The following is a 27,530-nucleotide window of genomic DNA, read 5'->3' on the forward strand; positions in this document are numbered from 1 at the left end:
TCTGCCTCCCGGGTTCAAGCCATTCTCGTGCCTCAGCCTCTTGAGTAGCTGGGACTACAGGCACGTGCCACCATGTCCGGCCAATTTTTATATTTTTTGTAGAGACAGGGTCTTGCCATGTTGCCCAGACTGGTCTCGAACTCCTGAACTCAAAGCAGTTCTCCCGCCTCAGCCTCCCAAAGTGTTGGGGTTACAAGTGTAAGCCACTGCGCCCAGCTGCCATGAGCTCTTTACCATGCATTGCATAGGTGAACGTTTTAATATGTATCTCCGAAGGACATGGATTTGTTTATTTTTAATGACTTTTTATTTCGCAATAGTTTGGCTCACAAAAAGTTGCAAAAATAACAGAGTTCCTGATGTTCATTGCTCAACTTTCTCTAATGATAACATCTGAAAGATAAGAATTTTAAAACTAACTGTTGGGCTGCATGTGATGGCTCATGCCTGTAATTCCAGCACTTTGGGAAGCTGAGGCAGGAGGATCACTTAAGCCCAGGAGTTTGAGACCAGCCTGATCAATATAGCTAGACCTTGTCTTGACAAAAAACATGTATATGTGACTGTAATACTAACTTTAATAATAATTAATTATTATCAAATATTCCAGTAATCCATTGTGTTTGCACAATGGCTCATTCTTCTATGATATCATTCTTTATGTTTTAGCTGGGATTTTTTTATGGAAAAGAGTTTCCCCTTCATTTCTTTGATCACTGATCACTCTGTAGTGATCGAATAAATGACTGTTTACCTCAGGGAAGCCTTCTCCAACCCTGGTGAACCAAATGAGTACATTTGGGAAAGGTGGAGAAAATACTTGTTTCTTTCCGCTTTTTCTGTGTTCAAACAATGACCTGGTTCACTGACAACATCAGATGTTTCTCTTTATTTCCAGCATCAATATGAAACTTGTGTATATAAACGTAAGGCCAGGCGCAGTGGCTCAAGCCTGTAATCCCACCACTTTGGGAAGCCACGGTGGGCAGATCACTTGAGTCAGGAGTTCGAGACCAGCCTGTTCACCAACATGGTGAAACCCCATCTCTACTAAAGATACAAACATTAGCCCAGTGTGGTGGCTGACGCTTGTAATCCCAGCTACTTGGGAGGCCGAGGCAGGAGGATCACTTGAACCCAGGAGGCGGAGTTTGCAGTGAACCAAGATCACGCCACTGGACTCCAGCCTGGGCGACAGAGCGAGACTCCATCTCAAAAAACAAAACAAAACAAAACAAAAACCTTGCTTGGTATGTTTCAGCCTGTTGTACTTATTCTCCTTGTCAAAGCTCAAATTGTCCCTCTTTTAGCCTGCAGCGGCCACTTCTGCTTGGCTCTTGAGCCTTTTAACAATCCTGTTCATGCTTAGTTTCCTTGTTGTCCCGTGTGACAAGATGTTCTTGGCCTACCTTGCATATTTCCTGCCCAGCCACTTTTCCAAGAAAAATCTGGAAGTTTAAAATAAAAACAAAGCTTCAATGCCCCAGTCACACCCAGAACCAGCTTAATCAGATTCCCTGGTGCGGGTAGGGCCCGGATACAGTATTTTTTTTAATTTTATTTTTATTTTGTTTGAGACAGGGTCCCTAGGCTGGAGTGCAGTGGCACGATCTCAGCTTACTGCAACCTCCGCCTCATGGATTCAAGCAATTCTGCCTCAGCCTCCCGAGTAGCTGAGCTTGCAGGCACCCACCACCACATCCAGCTAATTTTTTGTATTTTTGGTAGAGACAAGGTTTCATCATGTTGCCTAGGCTGGTCTCGAACTTCTGACCACAAGTGATCTGCCCGCCGTGGCCTCCCAAAGTACTGGGATTACAGGCATGAGCCACCACACCCAGCCAGGATAGAGTATTTTTTAAAAAGCACGCCCAGCCTTGAATGGAAAACCACTGGACGAGAGTATGCCACCTTATCGGGCTCTATAAATGCCTTATATCTGCACAAGGCTGGAACTTTGAGTGGAGTCCTTGGCTAAAGCTTTCATTACTGCATGGTGACCTCTCTTCCCTCTGCTGCTAAAGCTTGTGTTTCAGAATTTAGACCCGGATGCATCCATGTTGAAAGCCAGGCTTTGTCTGTCATCCCAGGAGCTGTGTGTCGGTCCCTTTCCTTGCCTGCATGTTGTTGACTTGGGGCTCATCTTCATTTCTCTGGGAAATAAGTTCTTTGATAGCTTGCTTAGAATCTCTCAGTACTTCCCATTGCCCTTAGAATGAAGACCAAAATGTGTGGCCTGCAGTGTAGACTGTGCACAGCCTCCAGTGGAGACTGCTCAGGCCCCTTCTTGGTTCCTGGAGTCTACCATGCTTTCTTCTACCACCGGGCCTTTGCACACACTGCTGTCTGTTGGGAATGCGTTGCCTTTCCTTGTTACTTAGTTCTGCTCTACTCACCCTTCAGGTGCCAGCTTGACTGTCTTCCTCGGGGGAGCCTTCTCTGACCTTCGTACACCAGATCAGCCCCCATGCACTTACTTTGTCTCATTGGTAATATTTCTCTCCCTTCAGGACACACATCAAGGCCCAGAAGTTGTAGTTTTGCATTTGTTCATGTGATCATTTGATGCATGTCTCTCTCTGGAGCCTGACTCTTTGGGGCTCACATCCTGACTCCATCGCTTTTAGCTGTGGGACCTTGAACAAATCTTTTCATCTCTGGTCCCCAGTTTTTAAATTAAATTTTATTTTATTTTTATTTTGAGACACTCTTGCTCTGTTGCCAGGCTGTAGTGCAGTCGTTCGATCATGGCTCACTGCAACCTCCGCCTCCCAGGTTCAAGCGATTCTTTTGCCTCAGCCTCCCAAGTAGCTGGAACTACAGGCGCCCGCCACCACATCCAGCTAATTTTTGTATTTTTAGGAGAGACAAGGTTTCATCATGTTGGCTAGGATGGTCTCGATCTCTTGACCTCATGATCTGCCTGCCACGGCCTCCGAAAGTGCTGGGATTACAGGCCCAGTTTCTTTTAACTGCAAAACAAGGATGATATAATACTTTTATTTATCTCGTGAGGTGAGGATGAAGATTAAATAAGGTAGTTTGTGTAAAGCACTTAGAAAAGAGCTAGCTACTAATTGTAGAGAATCTTGGCAGGTATTACTGACGATTACTGCAGTAGACCACAAGCTCCATACAGGCAGGGGTCATTTCTGTTTGGTTAGATTTGTATGCAGGGTGCTTGGCACAAGGGTTGTGCTCAGGAAATACTTGTTGGATGAACGAATGAATGAAGTGGAGATAATAGTAATACCATGTTTATAGAATTCCATGAGGATATAAAATAATGCAAGTATATAAGCTCTTGGTAGAGTGTCTAGCACATAGTAGGTGGTCAATAAATATTCAGTGACTGAATGAGTAAAGTGGGGACAATAGTAATACTCGCTCATGAGGTTGTTGTGGGGATATAAGGCAACCCTGTAGTACCTTGTAGAATGCCTAGCACATAGTAGGTGCTCAGAAAATATTTGTTGAATGAATGAGTGAAGTAGGGATGACGTTAACACCAGCTCCTAGGGTTGTTGCGGGGATAGAAGACAAGGCAGGTCTATAGCATGTTGTATTGTGGTTGCACATGGTAGACACTCCGTTGATTGAAACTGGAAGAGCTGCCATGAGTTTCTTTCTCCTGGGGATTAGGAGAGGGTCCTTTTGGGGTGCAGAATCATGTGGAGCTGACGCTAGTCCTCTGGAAGGAAGAGTGAGCAGCTGACTACTTGCTAAGCTCTGACCTGGATGAAAAGTCAAATCGTTCCTTTCCCTCTTCCTCCCAAACCTGTGCTTTCTTTCCACTAGAATCCCTGCCCAGAGTCCAGCGCTTCCTTCCTGTCGAGGATCACCTTCTGGTGGATCACAGGGTAAGGCCAGGCCCCCCAGACCTCAGGGAGGTGGTGGGGAGTGAATGAATGAATGAATGAATGAACATGCTCAGCTCCCCCTCCCCAACTTCTCCCTCCTTTGCTCTTCTGCAGAGTTGTCTTGAATCTGCCTGTGCTGGCCATGTGGTCTCAGAGACACCAACTCTGTCCGGCAGTTCCGTGAACTTGAATGTGATAAACACATGAGCCGTGAGCAGCTGACACCTCTGCAGAAGGCTTTGCCTGGGACAGCCATATGCTGGACTGCTCTTGCTTTAGCTTCAGATTTGGGTTTTTTTTAACATATTAGGTATAGTTATTATCGTCATTGTCCCCCTCCTGTTCCCCACGCCTTAGAAAAATAATACTGTCTCACCACAGGAAGTGTAGGTTAAAAAACCACATGTGCAGATCAGCAGTGTAGGAGACATCTAGAGGTAACCAGTGTCACCATTTTAGTATGCCTTCTTCTGGTTGTCTTTCTTTTTTTTGAGACGGAGTCTTACTCTGTCAGTCTCAGCTCACTACAAGTCTCCGCCTCCCAGGTTCAAGCGATTCTCCTGCCTCAGCCTCCCAGGTAGCTGGGATTACAGGCTTGCGCCACCATGCCCGGCTACTTTTTGTATTTTTAGTAGAGACAGAGTTTTGCCATGTTGGCCAGGCTTGTCTTGAAACTCCTGACCTCAGGTGATCCACCTACATTGACTTCCCAAAGGGCTGGGATTACAGGTGTGAGCCACCATGCCCAGCTACCTTCTGGTCCTCTTTTTGTATATCTTTTTCTGCCCATTGTTAACATCTTAGTGGGGATTGTTTGAAGAATCTTTTTTTGCCCCTAATAAGCATCATCTTTTTTTTTTTTTTTTTGAGACAGGCTTTCGCTCTGTCGCTGAGGCTGGAGTGCAGCGGCACACTTGTAGCTCACTGCAGTCCCAATCTACTGGGCTTAGGTGATGCTCCTGCCTCAGCCTCCTGAGTAGCTGGGGCTACAGGCACACTCCCCCATGCCCAGCAGATTTTTGTACTTTCTGTAGAGATGGGGTTTCATCATGTTGCCCAGGCTGGTCTCCAGCTTCTGAGCTCAAGTGATTCTCCCGCCTCAGCCTCCAGAGTGCTGGGATTACAGGCGTGAACCACCATGCCCGGTCTCATCCTTGTCTTAATGACAAACATCGTTTAAAAAAATTAGATGTTTTAAATAGTTTCTTGAAGTTACTATTAAAAAGCATCACTGGGACAGTTGATGTAATTTGTTCATGACTACAGGACCCCGGATGCATGCTAATAACATTCATTCTTGTTTTGGAAAATTGTGCTCTAGTTACATAAGAGCATGTCCTGGATTGGAAGGGAATACCTCCAGTTTTTCTGGGGTAAAGGCATGTAGAGGCTGTATGTTAACTTTTTTTTTGAGATGGAGTCTTGCTCTGTCGTCCAGGATGGAGTGCAGTGGCAGGATCTCAGCTCTTTGCAACCTCTGCCTCCTGGGTTCAAGAGATTCTCCTGTCTCAGCCTCCTGAGTAGCTGGGATTACAGGGACCTGCCACCACATCCAGCTAATTTTTGTATTTTTAGTAGAGATGGAGTTTCACTGTGTTGTCCAGGCTGGTCTCAAACTCCTGACTTCAGGTGATCCACCCACGTCAGCCTCCCAAGGTGCTGAGATTACATGTGTGAGCCACCATGCCAGGCCTTTAACTGTTTAAGTGGTTCAGAAAAAGATGATGTGTTTGCGTGTGTGTGTGTGTGTGTGTGTGTGCATGTCAATGGATACAGACAGAGAATGATACTGCAAACGTGGCAACGTGTTAACAATGGTGAGTTGAGTGAATTCTTAGTATGATTTGAGTAATTTTTCTATAAGTTTGAAATTATTTTAGAACAAAACATGAAAGTATTTTACCTTTTATTATAAAAGTGTTTAGTCTGCTGGGCACGGTGGCTCATGCCTGTAATGTTAGCACTTTCAGAGGCCAAGGTGGGTGGATCACCTGAGGTCAGGAGTTCGAGACCAGCCTGGCCTACATGGTGAAACCCTGTCTCCACTAACAATACAAAAATTAGCCGGGCAGCACACGCCTGTAATCCCAGCTACTTGGGAGGGTGAGGCAGGAGAATTGCTAGAATACAGGAGGCAGAGGTTGCAGTGCGCTGAGATGGCGCCATTACACTCCAGACTGGATGGAGTGACATAGAAAGATTAATATAATAAAACTCAATAATCTCATCACCCAGATTTCATGCTTACTAATGCTTTGTCATGTCAGCCTTTTTATTTTTTAATTTTTTCCTTCAGCCTATTTTTTTTTTTTCTTTTTATAGGGTCTGACTCTGTTGCCCAGGCTGGAGTGCAGTGACACAATGACGGCTCTTTGCAACCTCCACCTCCTGGCCTTGAGCAATCCTGCCACCTCAGCCTCCCGAGTAGCTGGGACTACAGGTGCGAGCCATCATGACTGGCTAATTTTTTTATTTTTACTTTTCGTAGAGATAGTCTCCCTATGTTGCCCAGGCTGGTCTTGAACTCCAGGGCTCACAAAATCCTCCCACCTCGGCCTCCCAGAGTGCTAGGATTATAGACATGAGCTACTGTGCCTGGCCCATATCAGCCTTTTTAATTTAAAAATTTTAAAAAGTTGGCAGGGCACGGTGGCTTATGCCTATAATTCCAAGATTTCGGGAGGCCAAGGTGGGAGGGTTGCTTGAGCCTGGAGGTTCAAGACCACCTTGGGCAACATAGGGAGACTCTTGTCTCTACAAAAATAAGAAATAAAAAAAAATTAGCCAGTCATAATGGCTTACGCCCAAAGTCCCAGCTACTCAGGAGGCTGAGATGGGAGAACCACTCTAGACCGGGAGCTGGAGGCTGCAGGGAGCTGCGATCGCACCACTGTACTCCATCCTGGGTGACACAGCGAGACCCTCTCTCCAAATAAATAAATGAATGAATGAATAATAAAAAATAAAAAAGAGCTATCCTGATACTTCGCTCCTAAATCATCTTTTTTCCCTAAGTCTTTTGTATGCACCACTAAAAAAAAAAAAAAAAAAAAAAAAGCCATTTTTCCTGCGTGACCCAACAGAATGAACTGTAATTAGCTTGTAATATGTGCAAATGTCCATCCGCATTCTGACTTCCCAAGCTGCATGGCTGCCTTCATTTGCAGCGGGCAGCTGTGCTGCAGAGGGGAGCGGCATCAGCAGGCGTGTGGAGTGAGTGAGCCCCGTCCTCCTCTCATTGACTCTCATTGCCTAACCCCCTTGTGTCTTGGCCCCAGGTTGATTGTCCGGGGCTACCGCCAGCCCCTGGAGGGCAGTGACCTCTGGTCCTTAAACAAGGAGGACACGTCGGAACAAGTCGTGCCTGTTTTGGTAAAGAACTGGAAGAAGGAATGCGCCAAGACTAGGAAGTAAGTGTGAGTTTCCTTGTCCTCCAGGATGCCCCGGTCACCTCCTTTCCACTACTGTGGCCTGAATCCAGGATGGGGCCCTGGCAGTGCTGCCTGTTACTAGCTTTGTGGTTCTGGGCAAGATGCCTCACTTCTCCTCCTGGCCTCAGTTTGCTTTTCTGCCAAATGGGGTAGGATCTCACATGTCATTAAAGCAACTGGGCAGAGAAAAGAAGAAAGAAGCTGGGTGCGGTGGCTCTCATGTCTAATCCCAGCACTTTGGGAGGCCAAGGCAGGCGGATCACTTAGTCGGGAGTTTGAGACCAGCCTGGCCAACATGGTGAAACCCTGTCTCTACTAAAAATACAAAAATTAGCTAAGCATGGTGGCAGGCGCCTGTACTCCTAGCTACTCAGGAGGCTGAGGCAGGAGAATCACTTGAACCCAGGAGGCAGAGGTTGCAGTGAGCTGAGATTGCGCCACTGCATACTAGCCTGGGAGACAGAGTGAGACTCCGTCTCAAAAAAAAAAAAGAAGAGAAATGTTGTCCAAACAGGCAGTTGATGCTGTTTGCCATGGCGCGTGACTATCCCTCCTTGAGTCAGTCTCACTTTTTTCTGTCTCTTTCTGAGCATCTGGCATCCTGCATGTTCTTGCTGTTTGAATGTTCTGTCCAACATGCCCAGCTGACCATGTAAGTCTGTTTAGCCAAAGAAGCCCCATTTGAGGGTGATTTTGGCTGTACTGGATTTTAGGCTCTACCCGCTATGTAAGGCGTGCCCCACTACACCATCTGTGTCATTCTTTCGGGAATCAGGCCAGGGCCTCCCCTGCACATACCTTAACTCATCAAATCTGAGACGCCATTAGTTGCACGATGCGTTATTATTCTATGTAACAGTAAGAAAGAAAAGCAGCTGCCAGTTAAACAAGGACATAAGACTTGTCTCGAGCCCGGACGAGCTGGAACATGAAATTGCGGGTGACATGGGGGCAGTGGATTGCGGCCATGGGGGTAGTAGAATGGCTGTTTTTGTTCCTGTTGCCTCTTCCGGGGTAAGTTTACTACGATAAACTGTGATGGGGCCAGTGTGGTGCATTGGATTCCCCACAGACCCATTGGCCTTACAGGGAAAAACCCCAGACCGGGGTTCTGTCCCTCATTCTGTTCCAGGGATGCCCAGGATACAGGCCTTCAGTCAGACCCAGATGGTGGGTGGGAATCTGGACATCCATGTGCCAGCCACTAGGACATCAGCAGAGGACCTCGTGACTCCGGTCGGAGGCTGTTTGGGTGGTCCAGGTGATGGGAGAAATTGTCTCGTGGGAGGCAGATAGAGCTTGGGCCTCTGTGACTGAGCATTGTAAGGAAATGGCCCATGTCCATGACCCATTTGAAGGTTTTTGGCAGGCAAAGGTGGGGTCCGTGTTTATTACAGTTCTTCATGGAGACAGAACTAGTGGGATGGATGGATGGATGATAGATAGATAGATAGATGGATGATAGATTGATAGATGATAGATGATAGGTAGATGACAGACGGATAGATAGTTGGTGGATGTATACATGGTAGGTAGATGGATAGATGATAGATAGATGAATAACTGATAGATGATGGATGGATGGATGGATGGAGGATAAGAGGGGATCTACTAGGGAAACTGGATCATGTGATTATGGAGGCTGAAAAGTCCCACCCTAGGTCATCTGCAACCTGGAGAACCCAGGAAGCTGGTAGCATGGCTCAGGCCAAGTCCAAAAGTCTCAGACCCAGGGAAACTGATGATGGAATTCTCAGTCCATAGTCAAAGGCCTGAGAACCTGGAGTCATTGGGTAAGTCCCAGAGTCCAGAGGCCAGAAATCCTGGAGTTCTGATGTTCAAGGGTGGGAGAGGATGACATCCCGGCTGCAGAAGAGAGAGCGCCTGCATTTGCCATTACTCTGACTTTTTGTTGTGTCCGGACCCTCTGCTGATTGGGCGGTGCCACCCACATGGGGTGAGGATGGATCTTCCTTAGTCAGTCCACTCATTCAAATGCCAGTCTCATCTGGAAACACCCTCACAGACACACCCAGAAATAACACTTTAACAGCAATCTGGGTATCCCTTAACCCAGTCAACTTGACCCCTAACATCGCCCATCTCATCTGGATTCCTTCAGCCTCACCTGCAGCATCCCCCCCGCTAAGCAGGCCACATTTGTAGTGTGGGCTTCAGCATTCCTCATCATCCACGCCTCTGCTGATCACCTGGCTCGGCTTCCTCTCATGGAAGACGGATGCCCACCTTTGTGTCCCCTGGAGCTTGTCAGGGGAGCAGGTTGCTGGAGACACCGTGGGAGAGGCCAATATCACAGCCTTGGGAGGAGGACAGAGTTTCAATCCAGAAGCTCCTCCACTGGCCTGGCTCCTAATCCACTGAGCAGATGAAACTGACTGCTGCTTTTGTGCTTAGCGATGTTTAGTCCCTGAGGGTTCAGAGAGTGGAACAAAAGAGACACACTCTAGTTGGGTGCCATCGACATTCTATATGGGAGACAGGACGTTGGTTGTGAAACATGCATTGACAAGAAGCTTTGGAGAATGATAGTGTTGGGGTGAGATAAAAATGAGGAAATGAGGGTGAGAGTAACCGAGGAAGCTTGTGTGTGTGTGTGTGTGTGTGTGTGTGTGTGCTTTTTCTTTTTTTTTTTGAGATGGAGTCTCACTCTGTTACCCAGGGTGGAATACAGTAGTGTGATCTCGGCTCACTGCAACCGAGTAGCTGGGATTACGGGAATGTACCACCACGCCTGGCTAATTGTGTATTTTTAGTAGAGATGGGGTTTCTCCATGTTGGTCAGGCTAGTCTCAAAGTCCTGACCTCAGGTGATCTACCTGCCTCGGCCTCCCAAAGTGCTGGGATTACAGGTGTGAGCTGCTGCGCCTGGCCTTTTAAAATTTATTTTATTTTATTTTATTTTATTATTATTTAAGTTTTAGGGTACATGTGCACAACGTGCAGGTTAGTTACATATGTATAGGACAGGTCTCACTGTGTTGCCCAGGCTGGTCTCCAACTCTTGGCTTCAAGCAGTCCTCCTGCCTCAGCCTCCCAAATAGCTGGGATTACAGGTGTGAGCCACCACACCCAGCTGAGTTCTGGTTCATAACAACCCAGGCTGCCCTGGGGAAGGTGGATATTTAGGGACAAGCGTGAAGGCAGGGCGACCAGGGTGGGAACCTCAAGGGCTGTCCATGAAGTCCCTTCATGCCTCACTGGGAGCCTCCATTTTATTTATTTATTTATTTTTTGAGACAGGGTGTCACTCTTTTGTCCAGGCTGGAGTGCAGTGGCACGATCTTGGCTCACTGCAACCTCCATCTCCTAGGCTGGAGTGATCCTCCCACCTCAGCCTCCCTAGCAGCTGGGACTAACAGGCACGTGCCACCACACCTGACTAATATATTTTTTTTTTTTTGTAGAGATGATATCTCGCCATGTTGCCCAGGCTGTTCTCAAGCTCCTGAGCTCAAGCAGTCCACCTACCTTGGCCTCCCAAAGTGCTGGGATTACAGGCGTGAGCCACTGTGGCTGACTGGAGCCTCCATTTTTCACCCAGAGCATTTTCTGAGAATTCAGTGAGATATATGTCATGATAAGCTGTGCCCTAGCCCTGAGTACATGCTGGGCAGGTTTTAATTGTACAAGTTTTATTTATTCATCTGTACACTTTGATCTTGCCAGGGAGGATGTGGTGAGAACTGGGTCTTGGGGCTTGAAAGCGGGCCACCTGAGAAGGGTCTGGCTCTGTGAGTACCTTGGTGTTTAGAGATCCTCAGCGTGGAGCCAGGGGATCATTTACTTGGGACATTGGTAGACGGATCGCTTGCTTTATTCCCAGAGGCATAAGCCAGATCTGGCACCTGTAACCCCTGTGAACCTGGAGAGAGTGAGAAGGAAAACCCTGTCCTAGGCTGGAATTTCCTGGTGTGGCCCCTTACACTCAGATCCCTTTTGTTAACCAGAGAAAGGAATGCAGCCCATGCAGCTCTGGGCTGCTGGGTGTCCTAGGCTCGGGGATCAGGTGATGGACGCCAGGGCTGGGGGCTCTGCATGGCTTCCTGGATCCTTTTACCACCTCTCTTCACCCCTGAGTGACTCCTTCTCAAAAGTCAGGTGTGGCTGGGCATGGTGGCTCATGCCTGTCATTGCAGTACTTTGGGAGGCTGAGGCGGGAGGCTCACCTGAGTTCATGAGTTCGAGACCAGCCTGGCCAACATGGTGAATCCCTGTCTCTGCTAAAAATACAAAAATTAGCCGGGTGTGGTGGCGCTCACCTGTAAGCCAGCTACAGGGGGGCTGAAGCATGAGAATTGCTTGAATTGTTTGGATTGAAAAACCCAGTGCTTCATTGGTTTGTGTGTAGTGGTTTTATGTTCTCTTTTGTGTATGGCCACTCAGAGCTTAGGGCCATTTTGGACTGTGGTTTCTGCTGGCATGAATGTGAAATGCTTCTGTGACTCTGGAAGAGTTTGGCAGTTTTTTTTTTTTTTTAAGTTAGAGTGAACATACCACCAGTCACCCCCTTCCCAGGCATCCAGCCAACAGAGCTGAGAACATATGTTCATAAAAGGCTGGTACAGGAATGTTCTTAGCTACTTTGTGATAACCCAAACTGGAGGTAAGCCAGACATCTATTAGCAAGTGAACAGACAGATGCACCAGTTATGTACATCTGCACAACTGAATACTAAGTGATGTACAAGAACGAACTATTGACCGGGCACAGTGGCTCATGCCCATAATCTCAGCACTTTGGGGGCCCAAGGCAGACAGATCACTTGAGGTCAGGAGTTCAAGACCAGCTTGGCTAACATGGTGAAACCCTGTCTCTACTAAAAACATAAAAATTAGCTGGGTGTGGTAGCGCACACCTGTAATCCCAGCTACTCGGGAGGCTGAGGCAGGAGAATTGCTTGAACGCAGGAGGCGGAGGTTGCAGGGAGTCGGGATCGCACCATTGCACTCCAGCCTGTGTGATGGAGCAAGACTCCATCTCAAAAAAAAAAAAAAAAAATCCCTATAAGATAAAGACTACTTTTTTGGTGACCGCTTTATTGAGATATTCATACACCGCACAATTCATGTATGCAGAACATACAATTCACTGATTTTTAGTGTGTTCACAGAGTTGTGCAGTCATCGTCACAGTCAATTTTATTTATTTGCTTTTTAAGACAGAGTCTTGCTGTGGCGCTGAGGCTGGAGTGCAGTGGCACAACCTCGGCTCATTGCAACCCCCTCCTCCTCCTGAGTTCAAGCGATTCTCCTTTCTCACCCTCCCAAGCAGCTGGGATTACAGGCAACCGCCACCATGCCTGGCTAATTTTTTATGTTTTTAGTAGAGACAAGGTTTTGCCATGTTGGTCAGGCTGTTCTCAAACTCCTGACCTCAAGTGATCCACCCGCCTCGACCTCCCGAAGTGCTGGCATTACAGGCATGAACCACTGCACCCAGTCAAAAAAAAATTTTTTTTTTAGAAATAGGGTCTTGCTATGTTGCTCTGGCTGGCTGGACTGTTTTTTTTTTTTTTTTTTTGCATTGATGTATATATGCCTATCCCTTTACCTGTCTTGATGATTGTTGTTCTTTTTTTTGTTTTGTTTTTTTCTTTTTGAGACCGAGTCTTTTTGCCCAGGCTGGAGTGCAACGGTGTGGTCTCAGCTCACCACAACCTCCGCCTCCCGGGTTTAAGCGATTCTCCTGCCTCAGCCTCCCAAGTAGCTGGGATTATAGGTATGTGCCACCATGCCGGGCTGATTTTGTATTTTTAGTAGAGATGAGGTTTCTCCATGTTTGGTCAGGCTGGTCTTGAACCTGCCGACCTCAGTGATCTGCCCACCTCGGCCTCCCATAGTGCTGGGATTACAGGCGTGAGCCACTGTGCCCAGCCTATTGTTGTTCTTTCTTTTTGAGATGGAGTTTTGCTCTGTCACCCAGGCTGGAGTGCAATGGCCTGATCTCCACTCACAGCAACCTCCACCTCCCAGGTTCAAGTAATTCTCCTGCCTCAGCCTCCCAAGTAGCTGGGATTACAGGCACCTGCCATCATGCCCGGCTAATTTTTGTATTTTTAGTAGAGATGGGGTTTCACTATGTTGGTCAGGCTGGTCTCAAACTCCTGACCCCAAGTGATCCAGCCACCTTGGCCTCCCAAAGTGCTGGGATTACAGGTGTGAACCACCACTCCTGGCCATGATTGTTATTTTGTATTGTTTTGAAATCAGGAAGTGTGAATCCTCCAACTTGATTCTTATTTTTCATGATTGTTTTGACTGTTCTGGATCCTTGAGTTTCCATGTGAATTTTAGAGTTAGCTCATAATTTCTACCTGGCAGCCAGCTGGGCTTTTGATGGGGATTGCCTTGACTCTAGATCAGTTTGGAGCCATCAGTTTTCTAAGTCTTTAACTTATTCAACTCGTTTAATCTTACCTACCTTGGAGGTAGGTCCTACTTTTATCCTCATTTCACAGAGGAGGAAACTGAGGCCCAGAGAGCTTAAGGACCTTGCCTGAAGTCACGCAGCTGGCCAGTGGCCAAGCCAGACCTTGAGCCGGTGGCTCTGGAGCCCGTGGCTCTGGAGCCCGTGTTTGTAACCACTGTGCTGAGCTGCCTCTCTCCCTGGGCTTGTTGTCTTTGACTCTGCCTTCCCTGAAGGGTGACATTCCCTGGCCATGTCCCTGTGGTAGGGGGCTGCATCTCTGGCAGACCCCACAACGGCTTCACCTCCTTGTGTTCCAGGCAGCCGGTGAAGGTCGTGTACTCCTCCAAGGATCCTGCCCAGCCGAAAGAGAGTTCCAAGGTGGATGCGAATGAGGAGGTGGAGGCTTTGATTGTCAAGTCCCCACAGAAGGAGTGGAACCCCTCTCTGTTTAAGGTGTTATACAAGACCTTTGGGCCCTACTTCCTCATGAGCTTCTTCTTTAAGGCCATCCACGACCTGATGATGTTTTCCGGGCCGCAGATCTTAAAGTAAGACCCCTTCCCTCCCAGGTGGGCTCCATTTTCCCTCCTTGGATTTGATCTTTCAGTTGCATCAGTCATAACCCTGGGGTCATGCTGTGTCCTGAAGTGGGCTCATAGCCAGATGTCTCCATTTTTACTTTAGCTTTTTTGAAAAAAATAGAGACAGGGTCTTGCTTTGTTGGTCAGGCTGGTCTCGAGCTCCTGACTTCAAGCGATCCTCCTGCCTCGGCCTCCCAAAGTGCTGGGATTGCAGATGTGAGCCATGGTCACTGCCTAGCTTTACTTTATGCTTTACTTAATTACCATATTAGTGAAGACCACATCGTTTGCAAGTAACAGAAACCCACTAGGCTCCCCTGAAACCCAAATGGGGAGAATATGGCATTGTCTTGGGAAATCAAGAGCAAGGAAATGCCAGCAGATCTCATGAAAAAACTGCAACCAGGGTTGGGCGCAGTGGCTCATGCCTATAATCCCAGCACTTTGAGAGGCTGAGGTGGGAAGATCACCTGAGGTCAGGAGGTCAAGACCAGCCTGGCCAGCATGGTAAAACCATCTGCTAAAAATACAAAAATTAGCCAGGCGTGGTGGTGCACGCCTGTAATCCCAGCTACTCAGGAGGCTGAGGCATAAAAATTGCTTGAACCCAGGAGGCAGAGGTTACAGCAAGCTGATTGCATCACTGAACTCAAGCCTTGGCAACAGAGCAAGACTTTGTCTCAAAAAAAAAAAAAAAAAAGAATAAAAAAAACAACAACAAAAACTGCAACCAGGAACTGGGGAGTCAGAAAGGAAGTTGCCTCTCTCCTACCTGGCTCTCTGCTGCTCTGTGACTCAGGGGCTACACATCCCTTCTCTTTTCCTCCCTACCTCTTTACCTCGTGTTCCCTATGCAATTCCTTTGGGTGACTTGCTGGTGATGAGATATAGCTAGAGCAATTAGTGCACAACCCCAAGGCAGAGGCCTCTTTTATGAGCAGTTTGGGCCACCTGCACAGCCAGATCACCACTGTGGACTTGTTTTTCCATCTATGAAATTGAAGTGATAGTGTCTAGCTCATCTGGCTCAGGAGAAAGTTGCAGTGCCAACACTGAAGCTCTTTTCCCTGCCCCCACGTGTCACAAGTCATTCCAGGCCCTCTGTTTGCTCCTTTGCAGGTTGCTCATCAAGTTCGTGAACGACACGAAGGCCCCAGACTGGCAGGGCTACTTCTACACCGTGCTGCTGTTTGTCACTGCCTGCCTGCAGACCCTCGTGCTGCACCAGTACTTCCACATCTGCTTCGTCAGTGGCATGAGAATCAAGACCGCTGTCATTGGGGCTGTCTATCGGAAGGTAGGGGGCGCTGTGCCATTGGCATGTGGCCCGACTTCCACATCCCCTCCTGCAGCCCTGGGTTACTCTGGGGCCAGCGTGGGGATTTCCAGCCCAGCTTCTGGAGCAGTAGGATGAGGGTAGCTTCCGTGACCTTAGGTGGCAGGGACAGTACGCATCAGGCATTGTACGTTAGGAAAGCTGATTTCAAGGGTGGGCGTGTAGATGTCTTTGTGTATCAGCTGTGAGTAATTGAGTTTCTTAGATGGATCAGTGGCCCTTGTTGTGGGGAAATCCAAGTTTGGATCCTCATTCTGCTGTTAACATTCTGTGTTTCAGCTTGTTGTCACTCTTTTTTTTTTCGTTTTTTTGAGACCAGGTCTCACTCTCTCCCCCAGACTGGAGTGCAGTGGCATGATCTTGGCTCACTGCAACTTCCGCCTCCTGAGTTCAAGCGATTCTTCTGCCTCAGCCTCCTGAGTAGCGGGGACTACAGGCGCCTGCCACCACGACCGGCTAATTTTTGTATTTTTAGTAGAGACAGGGTTTCGCCATGTTGGCCAGGCTGATCTTGAACTGCTGACCTCAGGTGATCCGCCTGCCTCAGCCTCCCAAAGTGCTGGGATTACAGGCATGAGCCACCGCGCCCAGCCTGTTGTCACTCTTAATTTGAACTGAGCAGGTGGCACATTCCTTGCATGATAAGAGTATGTAGCAGGCATTTGTGTACATCCAATTTCAAAGGACCTAAATTACCTTCTTGATCCCTATAATTTTTTTTTTTTTTTTTTGTCTCGAGGTCAAGGAAACTGCTTGGCTCCTAGGTTAGGAAGAGACAGTCTTGCAGGTACTTGATGAACTGGAGGAGTGATTCTCAGGCCCGTCTGTGAATTAGACTCACCTGGGGAGCTTAAACTGATGCAGGCCAGGCACTGTAGCTTATGCCTGGAATCCCAGCAGTTTGGGAAACCAAGGTGGGGGAATCACTGGAGGCTGGAAGTTCAATACCAGCCTGGTCAATATAGCAAGACCCTGGCTCTGCAGAAAATTTAAAAAAATTAGCCAGGTATGGTGGTGCGTACCTGTAGTCCCGTCTACTCAGGAGATTGAGTTAAAAGAATCACTTCAGCCCCGGAGTTGGAGGCTGCAGTGAGTCCTGATAGCATCCCTGCATTCCGGCCTGTGTGACAGAATGAGACCCTGTCTGAAAAAACAAAAAAACTTCCTGACTCCTAGGTTGCACCAGACCAGTGAAATTGCGATTGCTGTGGTTGCACCCAGGTGTCATTGTTTTTATTTTTTATTTATTTTTATTTTTTGAGATAGGGTCTCGCTCTGTCACCCAGGCTAGAGTGCAGTGGCATGATCTTGGCTCACTGCAGCCTCCACCTCCTGGGCTCAAACCATCCTGCCACCTCAGCCCACCACGTAGCTGGGCCCAGAGGCATGCATCACCACGCCTGCTAATGTCTTAGTGTTTTTAAAACTCACCAGGTGATAGTGTGCAATCATGTTTGAGGGCTAGGGAGATTTTCCCCCACCAGGGCATGTTTGGCAATATCTGGGGGCATTTTTGGTTGTCCCAACTGGGGGCAAGGGCATGTAGTGGGTCGAAGCCAGGGATTGCTGCTAAAACTCCTACAGTGCGCAGGACAGCCCCCCAAAGAATTATCTGGCTCCAGATGTCAAGAATGCCAAGGATTAGAGACCCTGGCCCAGACCCTCAGTCCTTCAGTGGGATCTGGGACCAGTAGCATTGGCACAGCCTGGAAGTGTAGAAATGCAGAATCCCAGGCCACACCCCAGACTTGCAGAATCCGAAACAACTCCCCCCACCCCCCACCACTCCCCCCAAAAAAACCCGGCCGCATGTGTGCACATTAAAGCATGCGAAGCCCTGGTTTCGAGGACACCTAGGGTCCCTTGCCAACTGATGAGTTCAAGGTCGGGAGGCACTGAGCACCGTGGATAAGAATGTGGGCTTTGAGATGACACAGGCGTCCTGGGCAGACAGATAGGTCGGGAGGGGAGGAGGAGAGATCTGCGGCATTTCTGCCCCTGAGAGTCTCCTTCCTCTCCGTGGGTCTGGAGGGAGAGTCAGGCCTCTTCACCTGCCACACTCACCCACCTTCCCTCTCCTTTGTCCCCCAGGCCCTGGTGATCACCAATTCAGCCAGAAAATCCTCCACGGTCGGGGAGATTGTCAACCTCATGTCTGTGGACGCTCAGAGGTTCATGGACTTGGCCACGTACATTAACATGATCTGGTCAGCCCCCCTGCAAGTCATCCTTGCTCTCTACCTCCTGTGGCTGGTGTGTGTTTGACGCCGTTTCCCTTTGCATGCAGGGAGGGACTTCTACGTGTGGGCAGTGGGCTGAGGGAGTGGGTGTTGATGGTAATGGCATGTAGAGCTTCCTGGCAGTTCCGGCTGTCGTTCATATTTTATTTTCCAGCCTGTTAACCAATTCCTCAGTATTTTGTTCCTTTCCTGAATTGTCAGGTTGATGTTCTCCTTGGTGGCATGGCGTTTTCATTTTCTCTTTTCCTTGACAGTGTCAGTAATTAACTACCCTACAATGGACACATCATATTTCTCCCCTTGAATCCTCCCAAACGCTAACCAGAGTCACTTATTCATTAGTCCCTAATTATGGTGGTCAAAATTCTCTCAATTGCAAGGGATATAAATCTGTCTTAAAGTAGCCTAAGTGGCCGGTTGCAGAGGCTCACGCCTGTAATCCCAGCACTTTGGGAGGCCGAGGCGGGCAGATCACCTGAGATCAGGAGTTCGAGACCAGCCTCAACGTGGAGAAACCCCGTCTCTACTAAAAATACAAAATGAGCTGGGCGTGGTGGTGCATGCCTGTAATGCCAGCTACCTGGGAGGCTGAGACAGGAGAATTGCTTGAACCTGGAAGGCAGAGGTTGCGGTGAGCCGAGATTGGGCCATTGCACTCCAGCCTGGGCAACAAGAGTGAAACTCCAATTCAAAAAAAAAAAAAAAAAGTAGCCTAAGTAAATAAAGGGAACTTTGGGGGGCTTGCATGTATCTCAGAAATCTGGGGACTAGCTTCAGGTGTGGATTGATCCAGGAGATCAAGCAATGTTGTCAGTACTCAGTTTCACCCACTGCCCTGTTGTCCTCTGAGTTAACATCATTCTCAGTGGTACTTCCCTACATGGCTCCGTAGCTTTGGGCTGATAACATCCTGACAGATAAAGGTGCCAGAGAAAAGACAAGGCAGCATTTCTCTGCACAGCCAGAGTCAGTCTCAGAGAGCACTCTGATTGGCCTGGCTTGGTCCTATTCACACATGTGAACCAATCACTGTGGCCCAGGAGGCAGAGTTCTCTCATTGGCCAGCCTGGGTCACATGTCCTCTCCCATGGCAGAAGTGATGTGATTGACAGCCCTTCCATGTGGAGAGGGAGAGTTCCCAAAATAAAATGATAAGCAAAGAGGCTCATAGCACAACACATGCCTTGTGCTTTGCTACCTCTGGATCTTTGCCATGTACTTTTCCTTCCTTCTTCCTAATTGATGAAAGCCTGCTCATCCCCCAAGGCTGTAACAAACACTACTTCCATTGATTTACCCTCCCCTCTCAATTAGATGGACTTCTTCTTTTGAATTTTGAGTCCCAATAACTTTAGTATAGGAACTCATCTAATAATACTTTCTGAAATAGTTTTTTTTGTTTTGTTTTTGTTTTGACATGGAGCCGGGCTCTGTTGCCCAGGCTGGAGTGCGGTGTGCCATCTTGGCTCGCTGCAACCTCTGCCGCCCAGTTTCAAGCAATTGTCCTACCTCAGTCTCCCGAGTAGCTGGGACTACAGGCTTACGCCACCACGCCCACTAAATGTTTTTTTGTGTGTTTTTAGTAGAGACAGTGTTTGACCATGTTGGCTAGGCTGATCTTGAGCTCCTGGCCTCAGGTGATCTACCCTCTGTGGTCTCCCAAAGTGTTGGAATTACAGGCGTGAGCCACCGTGCCCAGCCCACTCCCTGAAATAGTTTTTTTTTTTTTTTTGCATGCTCAGTGTACTGCCTCCTCTTTGAAGGGTAACATGTTAGCTACTTGCAGACATATAGCAGCTGACTTTTGTGTCTTCCGTGGGTACAACCCCAGCAGGGCCTGATGCATAATGGGCACAGCTCAAATTATTATCTGTTATTGAAAGAGAAGGGCTGGACGAAATGGCTCATGCCTGTGATCTGAACACTTTGGGAGGCCAAGGTGGGTGGATCATCTGAGGCCAGGAGAGCAGCCTGGCCAACATGGCAAAACCCCGTCTCTACTAAAAATATAAACATTAGTCAGGCATGGTGGTGTATGCCTATAATCTCAACTGCTTGGGTGGCCGAGGCAGGAGAATGGCCTGAATCCGGGAGGGGGAGGTTGTATTGAGCTGAGTTTGCACCACTGCATACCAGCTTGGGCAACAGAGCGAGACTCTGTCTCAAAAAAAAGAAAAAGGAAGAAGAAAAAATTACTAGTTTATTTGGCTGTAGTTTTTTTTTTTTTTTTTTTTTTTGTACATTTGTAGAGCAGAAGGTGAGTAAAGTGTTTCTAATAATAAAACTCAGAAAAAACACCAGAATTTAGTTATCTAATAGGCTGGGTACAGATATAGGTGGCATGCGCCTGTAATCCCTGCACTTTGGGAGGCTGAGGTGGAAGGATTGCTTGAAGCCAGGAGTTTGAGACCAGCCTGGGCAACATAGTGAGACCCTGTCTCTACAAAAAAAAAAAAAAAAAAAAAAAAAAAAATTAGCTGGGCGTGGTGGTGCCTACCTGTGGTCCCAGCTACCCTGGAGGCTGAGGCAGGAGGATTGCTTGAGCCTGGGAGTGCAGAGGCTGCAGTGAGCTAGGATCATACCACTGCACTCCTACCTGGGTGACAAGGCAAGACCCTGTCTCTAGAAGAAAAAAAAAAAAATCTAAATAAATTGTCTTTTCAAGCAGGTGTCTTGGGGAGTCTACTTTTGTTAAAGTGCTACTATGGGAAAAATATTTTTGGAACATTTGTTTTAGAACTGCCTTCAGGATTGGTTTATGAACCATTAAGAAAATTGTCTAACATCACGTTTTGTTTTAAATGGTAGTTGCTTGAGCTCAGCACTGTTGACACTTGGGGCCAGACAGTTCTTTGTTGTGGGGGCTGTCTTGTTTTTTTGTTCTGGTTTTTTTTTTTTATTTTTTTAATTTTTTTTTATTTAAGGGACAGAGTCTTGCTCTGTTGCCCAGGCTGGAGTGCAGTGGTGCGATCATAGCTCACTGCAGCCTTAAATTCCTGGCCTCAAGCAATCTTCCCACTTTGTCATCTCATCTAGCTGGGGACTACAGGTGCACGCCACCATGCCTGGCTAAGTTATTTATTTTTTTGTAGAAATGGGGGTCTTGCTGTGTTGCTCAGGCTGGTCTGGAACTTCTACCCTCAAGCTTTCTTACCACTTTGGCCTCCCAAAGTGATGGGATTACAGGTGTCAGTCACTGCACCTGGCCACAAAGCTATAAGTTAATACAGCAAAATTAGCAAGGAATGAAGGCACACATGGGGCGGTGTTCAAGAGAAGCCAGGTGCAGGCTTCCGGGAGTCCCCAGCAGAGTCACAGGTTCACTAATTCTCTGGCAACCATGATGATTATGTGTGTGAAATGTTGCCAACCAGGGAAGCTTGGTAGGAGCTCAATTCCTGGGTTTGTATTAGGGGCAGGTCACATAAGCAGCCTTTGCTTGGCACATACCAAAAGTCTAGACTCCCAGAGGGAAAGCGGTGTTCAGCATAAACCATATTGTTTGTACAAACAGTTGAGGCACACTGAGCTACTCTACCCAATTCTGTTACTGGTGGAAACCCTGTAAGTATGCAGACACTAGCCAAGGGCTAAACTTGTAAGCAGCCTTCAAGCAGGAAAAGCAGTCAGGTGGTCGTGTTCACACTTTTCTGCTTACTACCTTATTACCTTTCTAAAAATCTAAGCTGGGTGTGATGGCTCGCGCCTGTAATCCCAGCTACTTGGGAGGCAGAGGTGGGAAGGTCGCTTGAGCCCATGAGTTTGAGACCAGCTTAGGCAACATAGTGAGACCTTGTCTCTACAAAAAATCAAAAAAATAGCTGGGTATGGTGGTGTGACTGTAGTCACAGCTACTTGGGAGGCTGAGTTGGGAGGGTCACTTGAGCCCAGGAGATCGAGAGCAGTTTGAGTAACATAGTGAGACCCTGTCCTTACAAAAAACCAAAAAAATTAGCTGGGCATGGTGATGTGACTAGTCACAGCTACTTGGGAGGCTGAATTGGGAGGATCGCTGGAGCCCAGGAGTTGGAGACCCGCCTGGGCAATGTAGCAAGACCTAATGCTTACCTGTAGTCCCAGCTACTTTGGAGGCTGAAGTAGGAGGATCACTGATGCAAATAGCCACTGTACTGCAGCCTGGGCAACATAGTGAGACCTCATCTCCTAAAAAAAAAAAAAATTAGAAGCCTGAAGTTGCAATTTGCAAAACTCATGTGGCCCCAAGGGCTTGGGAGAAAGGAGCATGGACCTGCTTATTCTTCAAGGGATTGGGAGGACCTGGAGAGATGCTCAGGAATGAAACCACAGGCTCTTAACACCCTATTGTGGGGTAAAAGTAACACACCTTGCCCTGAACTTGGTCAGCAGCGTCCACGTGGGATGAATCAGCCGGGGAAGCTGTTAAGGGCCCTGTTTTCTTCTGTCTGGTGAGTGATGAAGAGTCTCCTTTCCTTCCTTAGAACCTGGGCCCTTCCGTCCTGGCTGGAGTGGCGGTGATGGTCCTCATGGTGCCCGTCAATGCTGTGATGGCGATGAAGACCAAGACGTACCAGGTAAGGCATGTGTCTCTGCGGGTCCCCAAGCCGGGCCCTAGGCAGGGGCCTCTCCATGAGAATTTTAGTCCAGTTCCTTCTGCTCTGTCCCTGGGGTTCTCAGCCTTGCCTGCCAGTTGGAGTCACTTGGGGAGCCTTAACAAATGCTGATGCCCCGGCCGCATATCTGGGATTCTGATTCACTTATTGTGGGTGGGGTCTGGACATCAAGATGTTTTAAAGCTTCCCAGGTCATTATATTGGGCAGCCAAGATTGAGAGCTCCTGACACATGGTTAGACCTTGTAGGCCGGTGACTGGAATCAGAAGGTCTGTGAGCCTCCGAGAAAGTCCTTGTTTCCCATGGTCTTGTTTATTATGTGTATGTGTGACTCAGCTTTCAAGAGTTGAGTACAAATTACCCCCTACTTTTTTCCCCCTTATTAGCTCTTACCTTATAGGATACATGCTGTTAATCTCTTTATTTAAATTAAAGTAATTAATTTCTAAAATGGGGCCTTGCTGTGTTGCCCAGGCTGGTCTCAAACTCCTGCGCTTAAGTGATCCTGTTGCCTCAGCCTCTCAAAGTGTTGGGATTACAGGTGTGAGCCACCATGCCCGGCTTTCAGCTTTTTATTTTTGGAGATATTTTGTATTTTAAAAAGTTTGAATACCCAAGTAATAGAGTGAGGTTTCTTATTATAAAAAAGTTCAAATCAAGCCAGGCTCACCCCTGTAATTTCAGCATTTTAGGAGGCCAAGGTGGGTGGATCGCCTGAGCTTAGGAGTTCAAGACCAGCCTGGGAAACATGATGAAACCTGTCTCTACCAAAAATGGAAAAGTTAGCTGCGTGTGGTGATGCGTGCCTGTAGTCCCAGCTACTTGGGAGGCTGAAGCATGAGGATCACCTGAACCCAGGAGGTCGAAGCTGTAGTGAGCCATGATTGTGCCACTGCACAACAGAGTGAGACCCTGTCTCAAAAAAAAAAAAAAAGTTTAAATCGTACAAAAGTACGTAAATTAAAAGGGGATACCCCCTTCCCTACTCTCTCAACCACTGCAAATATATAGAAGCAAATCCTTCTACAACTTTCTACGTATGTATATACAGACCTGATTAATGGTATAGTTTGGTTTGTTTTTATATATGTGGGTTTTTTTGTTTGTTTGTTGAGATGGAGTCTCACTTTGTTGCCCAGGCTAGAGTGCAGTGGTACGATCTTGGCTCACTGCAACCTCTGCCTCCCGGGTTCAAGCAGTTCTCCTGCCTCAGCCTCCCGAGCAGCTGGGATGACAGGTGCCCACCACCACACCCAGCTAATCTTTGTATTTTTAGTAGAGATGAGGCTTCACCACATTGGCCAGGCTGGTCTTGAACTCCTGACCTCAGATGATCCACCCGCCTCGGCCTCCCAAATTGCTGGGATTACAGGCATGAGCCACCATGCCTGGCCATTATATATGTTTTGTGTGTGTGATATTATTACCATATCTGTTTTTACCTAAATGGGCCCACGTGGCAGCATGATTTTTGTCTGTTAGCGCCCTGCTTTGGGGACCTCTCTGTGCTGTGCCGTATAGCTTCAATTCATTCTCCCGACCCGGTGCCTTTTGGTCTATAACGGAGATGGTGTGGTTTATTTCTTTGCTCTTCTGTTGATGGATATTTATGGTGTGCTGTGGAATTTCAAATGGGAGCACTAGGCTGCACTGGCGATACCACAGGGAGATGAGTTTCAGGACGTGGGCCTGTTGGAAGGAGAGGCCTCACATGGGGGGGTTGGGTGGGATGGGTGAGGCAGGGGCTTTAGGATTGAGTCACCCTTCAGTCTCTTGATGTGTAGGATGCCCTGAGTGGCCCGACTCAACCCATTTCAGTCCCTGGCCTCCAGATCATGTAGCTTACATTCTTCCCGTCTGTGACCCGGGGATGACTGTAGCACTAAACGATAGAGTTCTTGTGATTGTTAAGTGTCTGAACACATGTAAAATGCTTAGAAAAGTTGCTGCTATACACAAAATCCTGGGTGGTAGTAAAAGTATTTAACAACTGCACTGCGCAAGTATCCACTATTTGGAACCAGTGCTAGCCAGTACAGAAACATTTCACTATTTTAACAACCATGGGCCAGGCACAGGGGCTCATGTCTGTAATCCCAGCTCTTTGGGAGGCTGAGGCAGGAGGATGGCTTGTGGCCAGGAGTGCAAGACCAGCCTGAGCAACATAGCAAGGTGCCATCTCTACAAAAAATACAAAAATGACCCGGGTGTGGTGGCATGTGCCTGTGGTCCCAGATACTAAGGAGGCTGAGGTGGGAGGATCGCTTGAGCCCAGGAATTCAAGGCTGCAGTGAGCTATGATCATGCCACTGCACTCCAGCCTGGATGCCAGAGTGAGATGATGTTTCCAAAAAGAAAACTGGGCTGACAAGAAATAAGAAAACAGGCTGGGTGCGGTGGCTTACGCCTGTAATCCCAGCACTCTGGTAGGCCGAGGTTGGTGGATCACTTGAAGTCAGGAGTTCGAAACCAGCCTGGCCAACATGGTGAAGCCCCGTCTTTACTAAAAATAGAAAAATTAGCCAGGCGTGGTGGCAGGCGTTTATAGTCCCAGCTACTCAGGAGGCTGATGTAGGAGAATCTCTTTAACCCGGGAGGCAGAGGTTGCAGTGAGCCGAGATCGTGCTACTGCACTCCAGCCTGGGCAACAGAGCGAGACTCTGTCACACACAAAAAAAAGAAAAAATAAGAAAACAGAGAAAAAAAACACCACCACCATGTCTCCTGTGTTTGGGTCAGCAGAGTAGGGACTGAATCCCTTCTTTTCTGTACACCTGAAGGGTTTTTCTTGCCTCTGTTCCTGGATTCTAAATTGAGTATGTTTCTCCAATGTCTAACCTAACATGATTTGAAGGGTTTTTTTTTTTCTTGATAGTGGGGTCCTTTGGTGTGGTCTTGGGGCTCAAGACTAGGGCTAGTAGGGATTACAGGGTCAGCTCTCCCACCCTCAGGAGGCTCATTTTTAATAGACGGTGAAGTTGAGGCCCAGTGCGGTGGCTCATACCTGTAATCCCAGCACAGGAGTTTGAGACCAGCCTGGGCAGCATGGTGAAACCCCATCTCTATTGAAAAGAAAAAAAAAATCAATATAAAAAACATTTACATGTCAAAGTATATAATAAAGTTTATGAAAAAAATAGCTGGTGATGTTGAGTGATGGGCTGATCCCAGGGTCGCCCCAGATGTGTTGACTGCCCTTCTCTTCCAAGGTGGCCCACATGAAGAGCAAAGACAATCGGATCAAGCTGATGAATGAAATTCTCAGTGGGATCAAAGTGCTAAAGCTTTATGCCTGGGAGCTGGCATTCAAGGACAAGGTGCTGGCCATCAGGCAGGAGGAGCTGAAGGTGCTGAAGAAGTCTGCCTACCTGTCAGCCGTGGGCACCTTCACCTGGGTCTGCACGCCCTTCCTGGTGAGTGAAGCCACATTTTTCCTGGCCCTCATTGTTTGATGTTTTATTTTGTCTGCGTACCTGAATATTTTTAAAAGGTCACTATGTTGCCCAGGTGCAGTGGCTCATGCTTGGTAATCCCAGCACTCTGGGAGGCCAAAGCAGGTGGATCACCTGAGGTCAGGAGTTCAAGACCAGCCTGGCCAACATGGTGAAACCCAGTCTCTACTAAAAATACAAAAAAATAAGCCGGGTGTGGTGGCGCATGCCTGTAGTCCCAGCTACTTGGGAGGCTGAGGCAAGAGAATTACTTCAACCTGGGAGGCGACGGTTGGAGTGGGCCAAGATCACGCCAGTGCACTCCAGCCTGGGCGACAGAGCAAGACCTTGTCTCAAAAACAAACAAACAAACAAAAAAGTCACTATGTCAGCAAGGCCTTCCCTGAACACTTGGTTTAAACATTTGCCATCTTCTCCATTCTCCTTTATTTTATTCACACTTAGCAGCTTCTAGCCAACCAGTGTAGGAACCGTTCGTTATCTATTTACTGTGATATAAGGAGCTTGTGCCAGAATGTAAACCAGTGCCCCCTGCTTCCTGCATTAAGATAGGCTTGCAAGACAAAAAGTGCGAGCTGAGTCGAACGGCATGCTTGGTGCCATAGTTGATCTACATTATGGTGCTGCCTCCTTATTTTCTCACCAACTGGTCACAAAGTGTGGATTGTCAGTGTCTCATGGGCCACATGTCAAGTGGCATGGTCTAAACACACTCTAAAATTTACTTATTTTGGGCTGGGTGTGGTGGCTTGTGCCTGTAATCCCAGCCCTTTGGGAGTCCAAGGTGGGTAGATCACTTGAGGCCAGGAGCTCGAGACCAGCCTGGCCAACCTGGTGAAACCCTGTTTCTGCTAAAAAAAAAAAAAAAAAAAAAAATTAGCTGGGCACGGTGGTGCATGCCTATATTCCCAGCTACTCAGGAGGCCGAGACATGAGAATCCCTTGAACCTGGGAGGCTGAGGTTGCAGTGAGCTGAGATCGAGCCACGGCACTCCAGCCTGGGCAACAGAGCAAGACCCTGTCTCAAAAAAGTAAAAAAAAAAACAACAAAAAAAAAACATAAATAAAATAAAATGTACTTATTTTATTGTCTGCTTTTCCCCCACTAGGATGTCAGCTCCAGACGGGCATTTTTGTCTTTTCTATTGACTGCTGTATCCTCAGTATATAAAACAGTGCATAGCAGGTGCTGAACAAATATTTGTCATCCATTGTAAAAAAAAAAAAAAAAAAAAAAAAAAAACAGAAAGATATAAAATGAAAAGTATATTGTCCTCTCTTCCATCAGTTCCTCTCTTCCAAAGTGACAGTTTCGTGTATGCTTTTAGAGAAAAATGGACAAGCATATAGGTATTTAAAAATACTTTGACAGATTTAAATGGAATCATACTGTACGTAGTGTTCTCTTTTCTTTGGTTAACAATATATAGTCTTGGTTCGTTCATTCTGGTCTACTTCATTTTAGTTTTTTTGGGGGTTTTGTTTTGTTTTGAAATGGGGTCTCGCTCCGTCCCCCAGGCTGGAGTACTGTGGTGCGATCATAGCTCACTGCAGCCTTGAACTCCTGGGCCCAAGCAATCCTCCTGCTTTAGTTTCCTAAGTAGCTGG

General features: G+C 47.6%; 1 protein-coding gene across 7 annotated transcripts in view; it reads left to right on the forward strand.

Moving 5' to 3' along the window:
- Window positions 1–27,530, forward strand: part of ABCC1 (ATP binding cassette subfamily C member 1 (ABCC1 blood group)) — a 186,958-nt gene that overhangs the window by 74,597 nt on the left and 84,831 nt on the right. For 5 of the 7 annotated variants that reach the window (XM_034950822.3, XM_034950824.4, XM_055099364.2 and 2 more), the window contains exons 6-12: window positions 3,799–3,860; window positions 7,139–7,270; window positions 14,039–14,269; window positions 15,422–15,599; window positions 17,730–17,891; window positions 22,339–22,431; window positions 25,680–25,883. In XM_034950822.3, the coding sequence (XP_034806713.3) occupies window positions 3,799–3,860; window positions 7,139–7,270; window positions 14,039–14,269; window positions 15,422–15,599; window positions 17,730–17,891; window positions 22,339–22,431; window positions 25,680–25,883 (1,062 nt within the window). The remainder of the gene's footprint in view (window positions 1–3,798; window positions 3,861–7,138; window positions 7,271–14,038; window positions 14,270–15,421; window positions 15,600–17,729; window positions 17,892–22,338; window positions 22,432–25,679; window positions 25,884–27,530) is intronic. The other 2 variants (XM_055099365.2, XM_055099367.2) reach the window with 1 other exon arrangement.

The sequence above is a fragment of the Pan paniscus genome, chromosome 18, assembly GCF_029289425.2.
Source record: "Pan paniscus chromosome 18, NHGRI_mPanPan1-v2.0_pri, whole genome shotgun sequence".
NCBI classification, from domain to species: domain Eukaryota; kingdom Metazoa; phylum Chordata; class Mammalia; order Primates; family Hominidae; genus Pan; species Pan paniscus.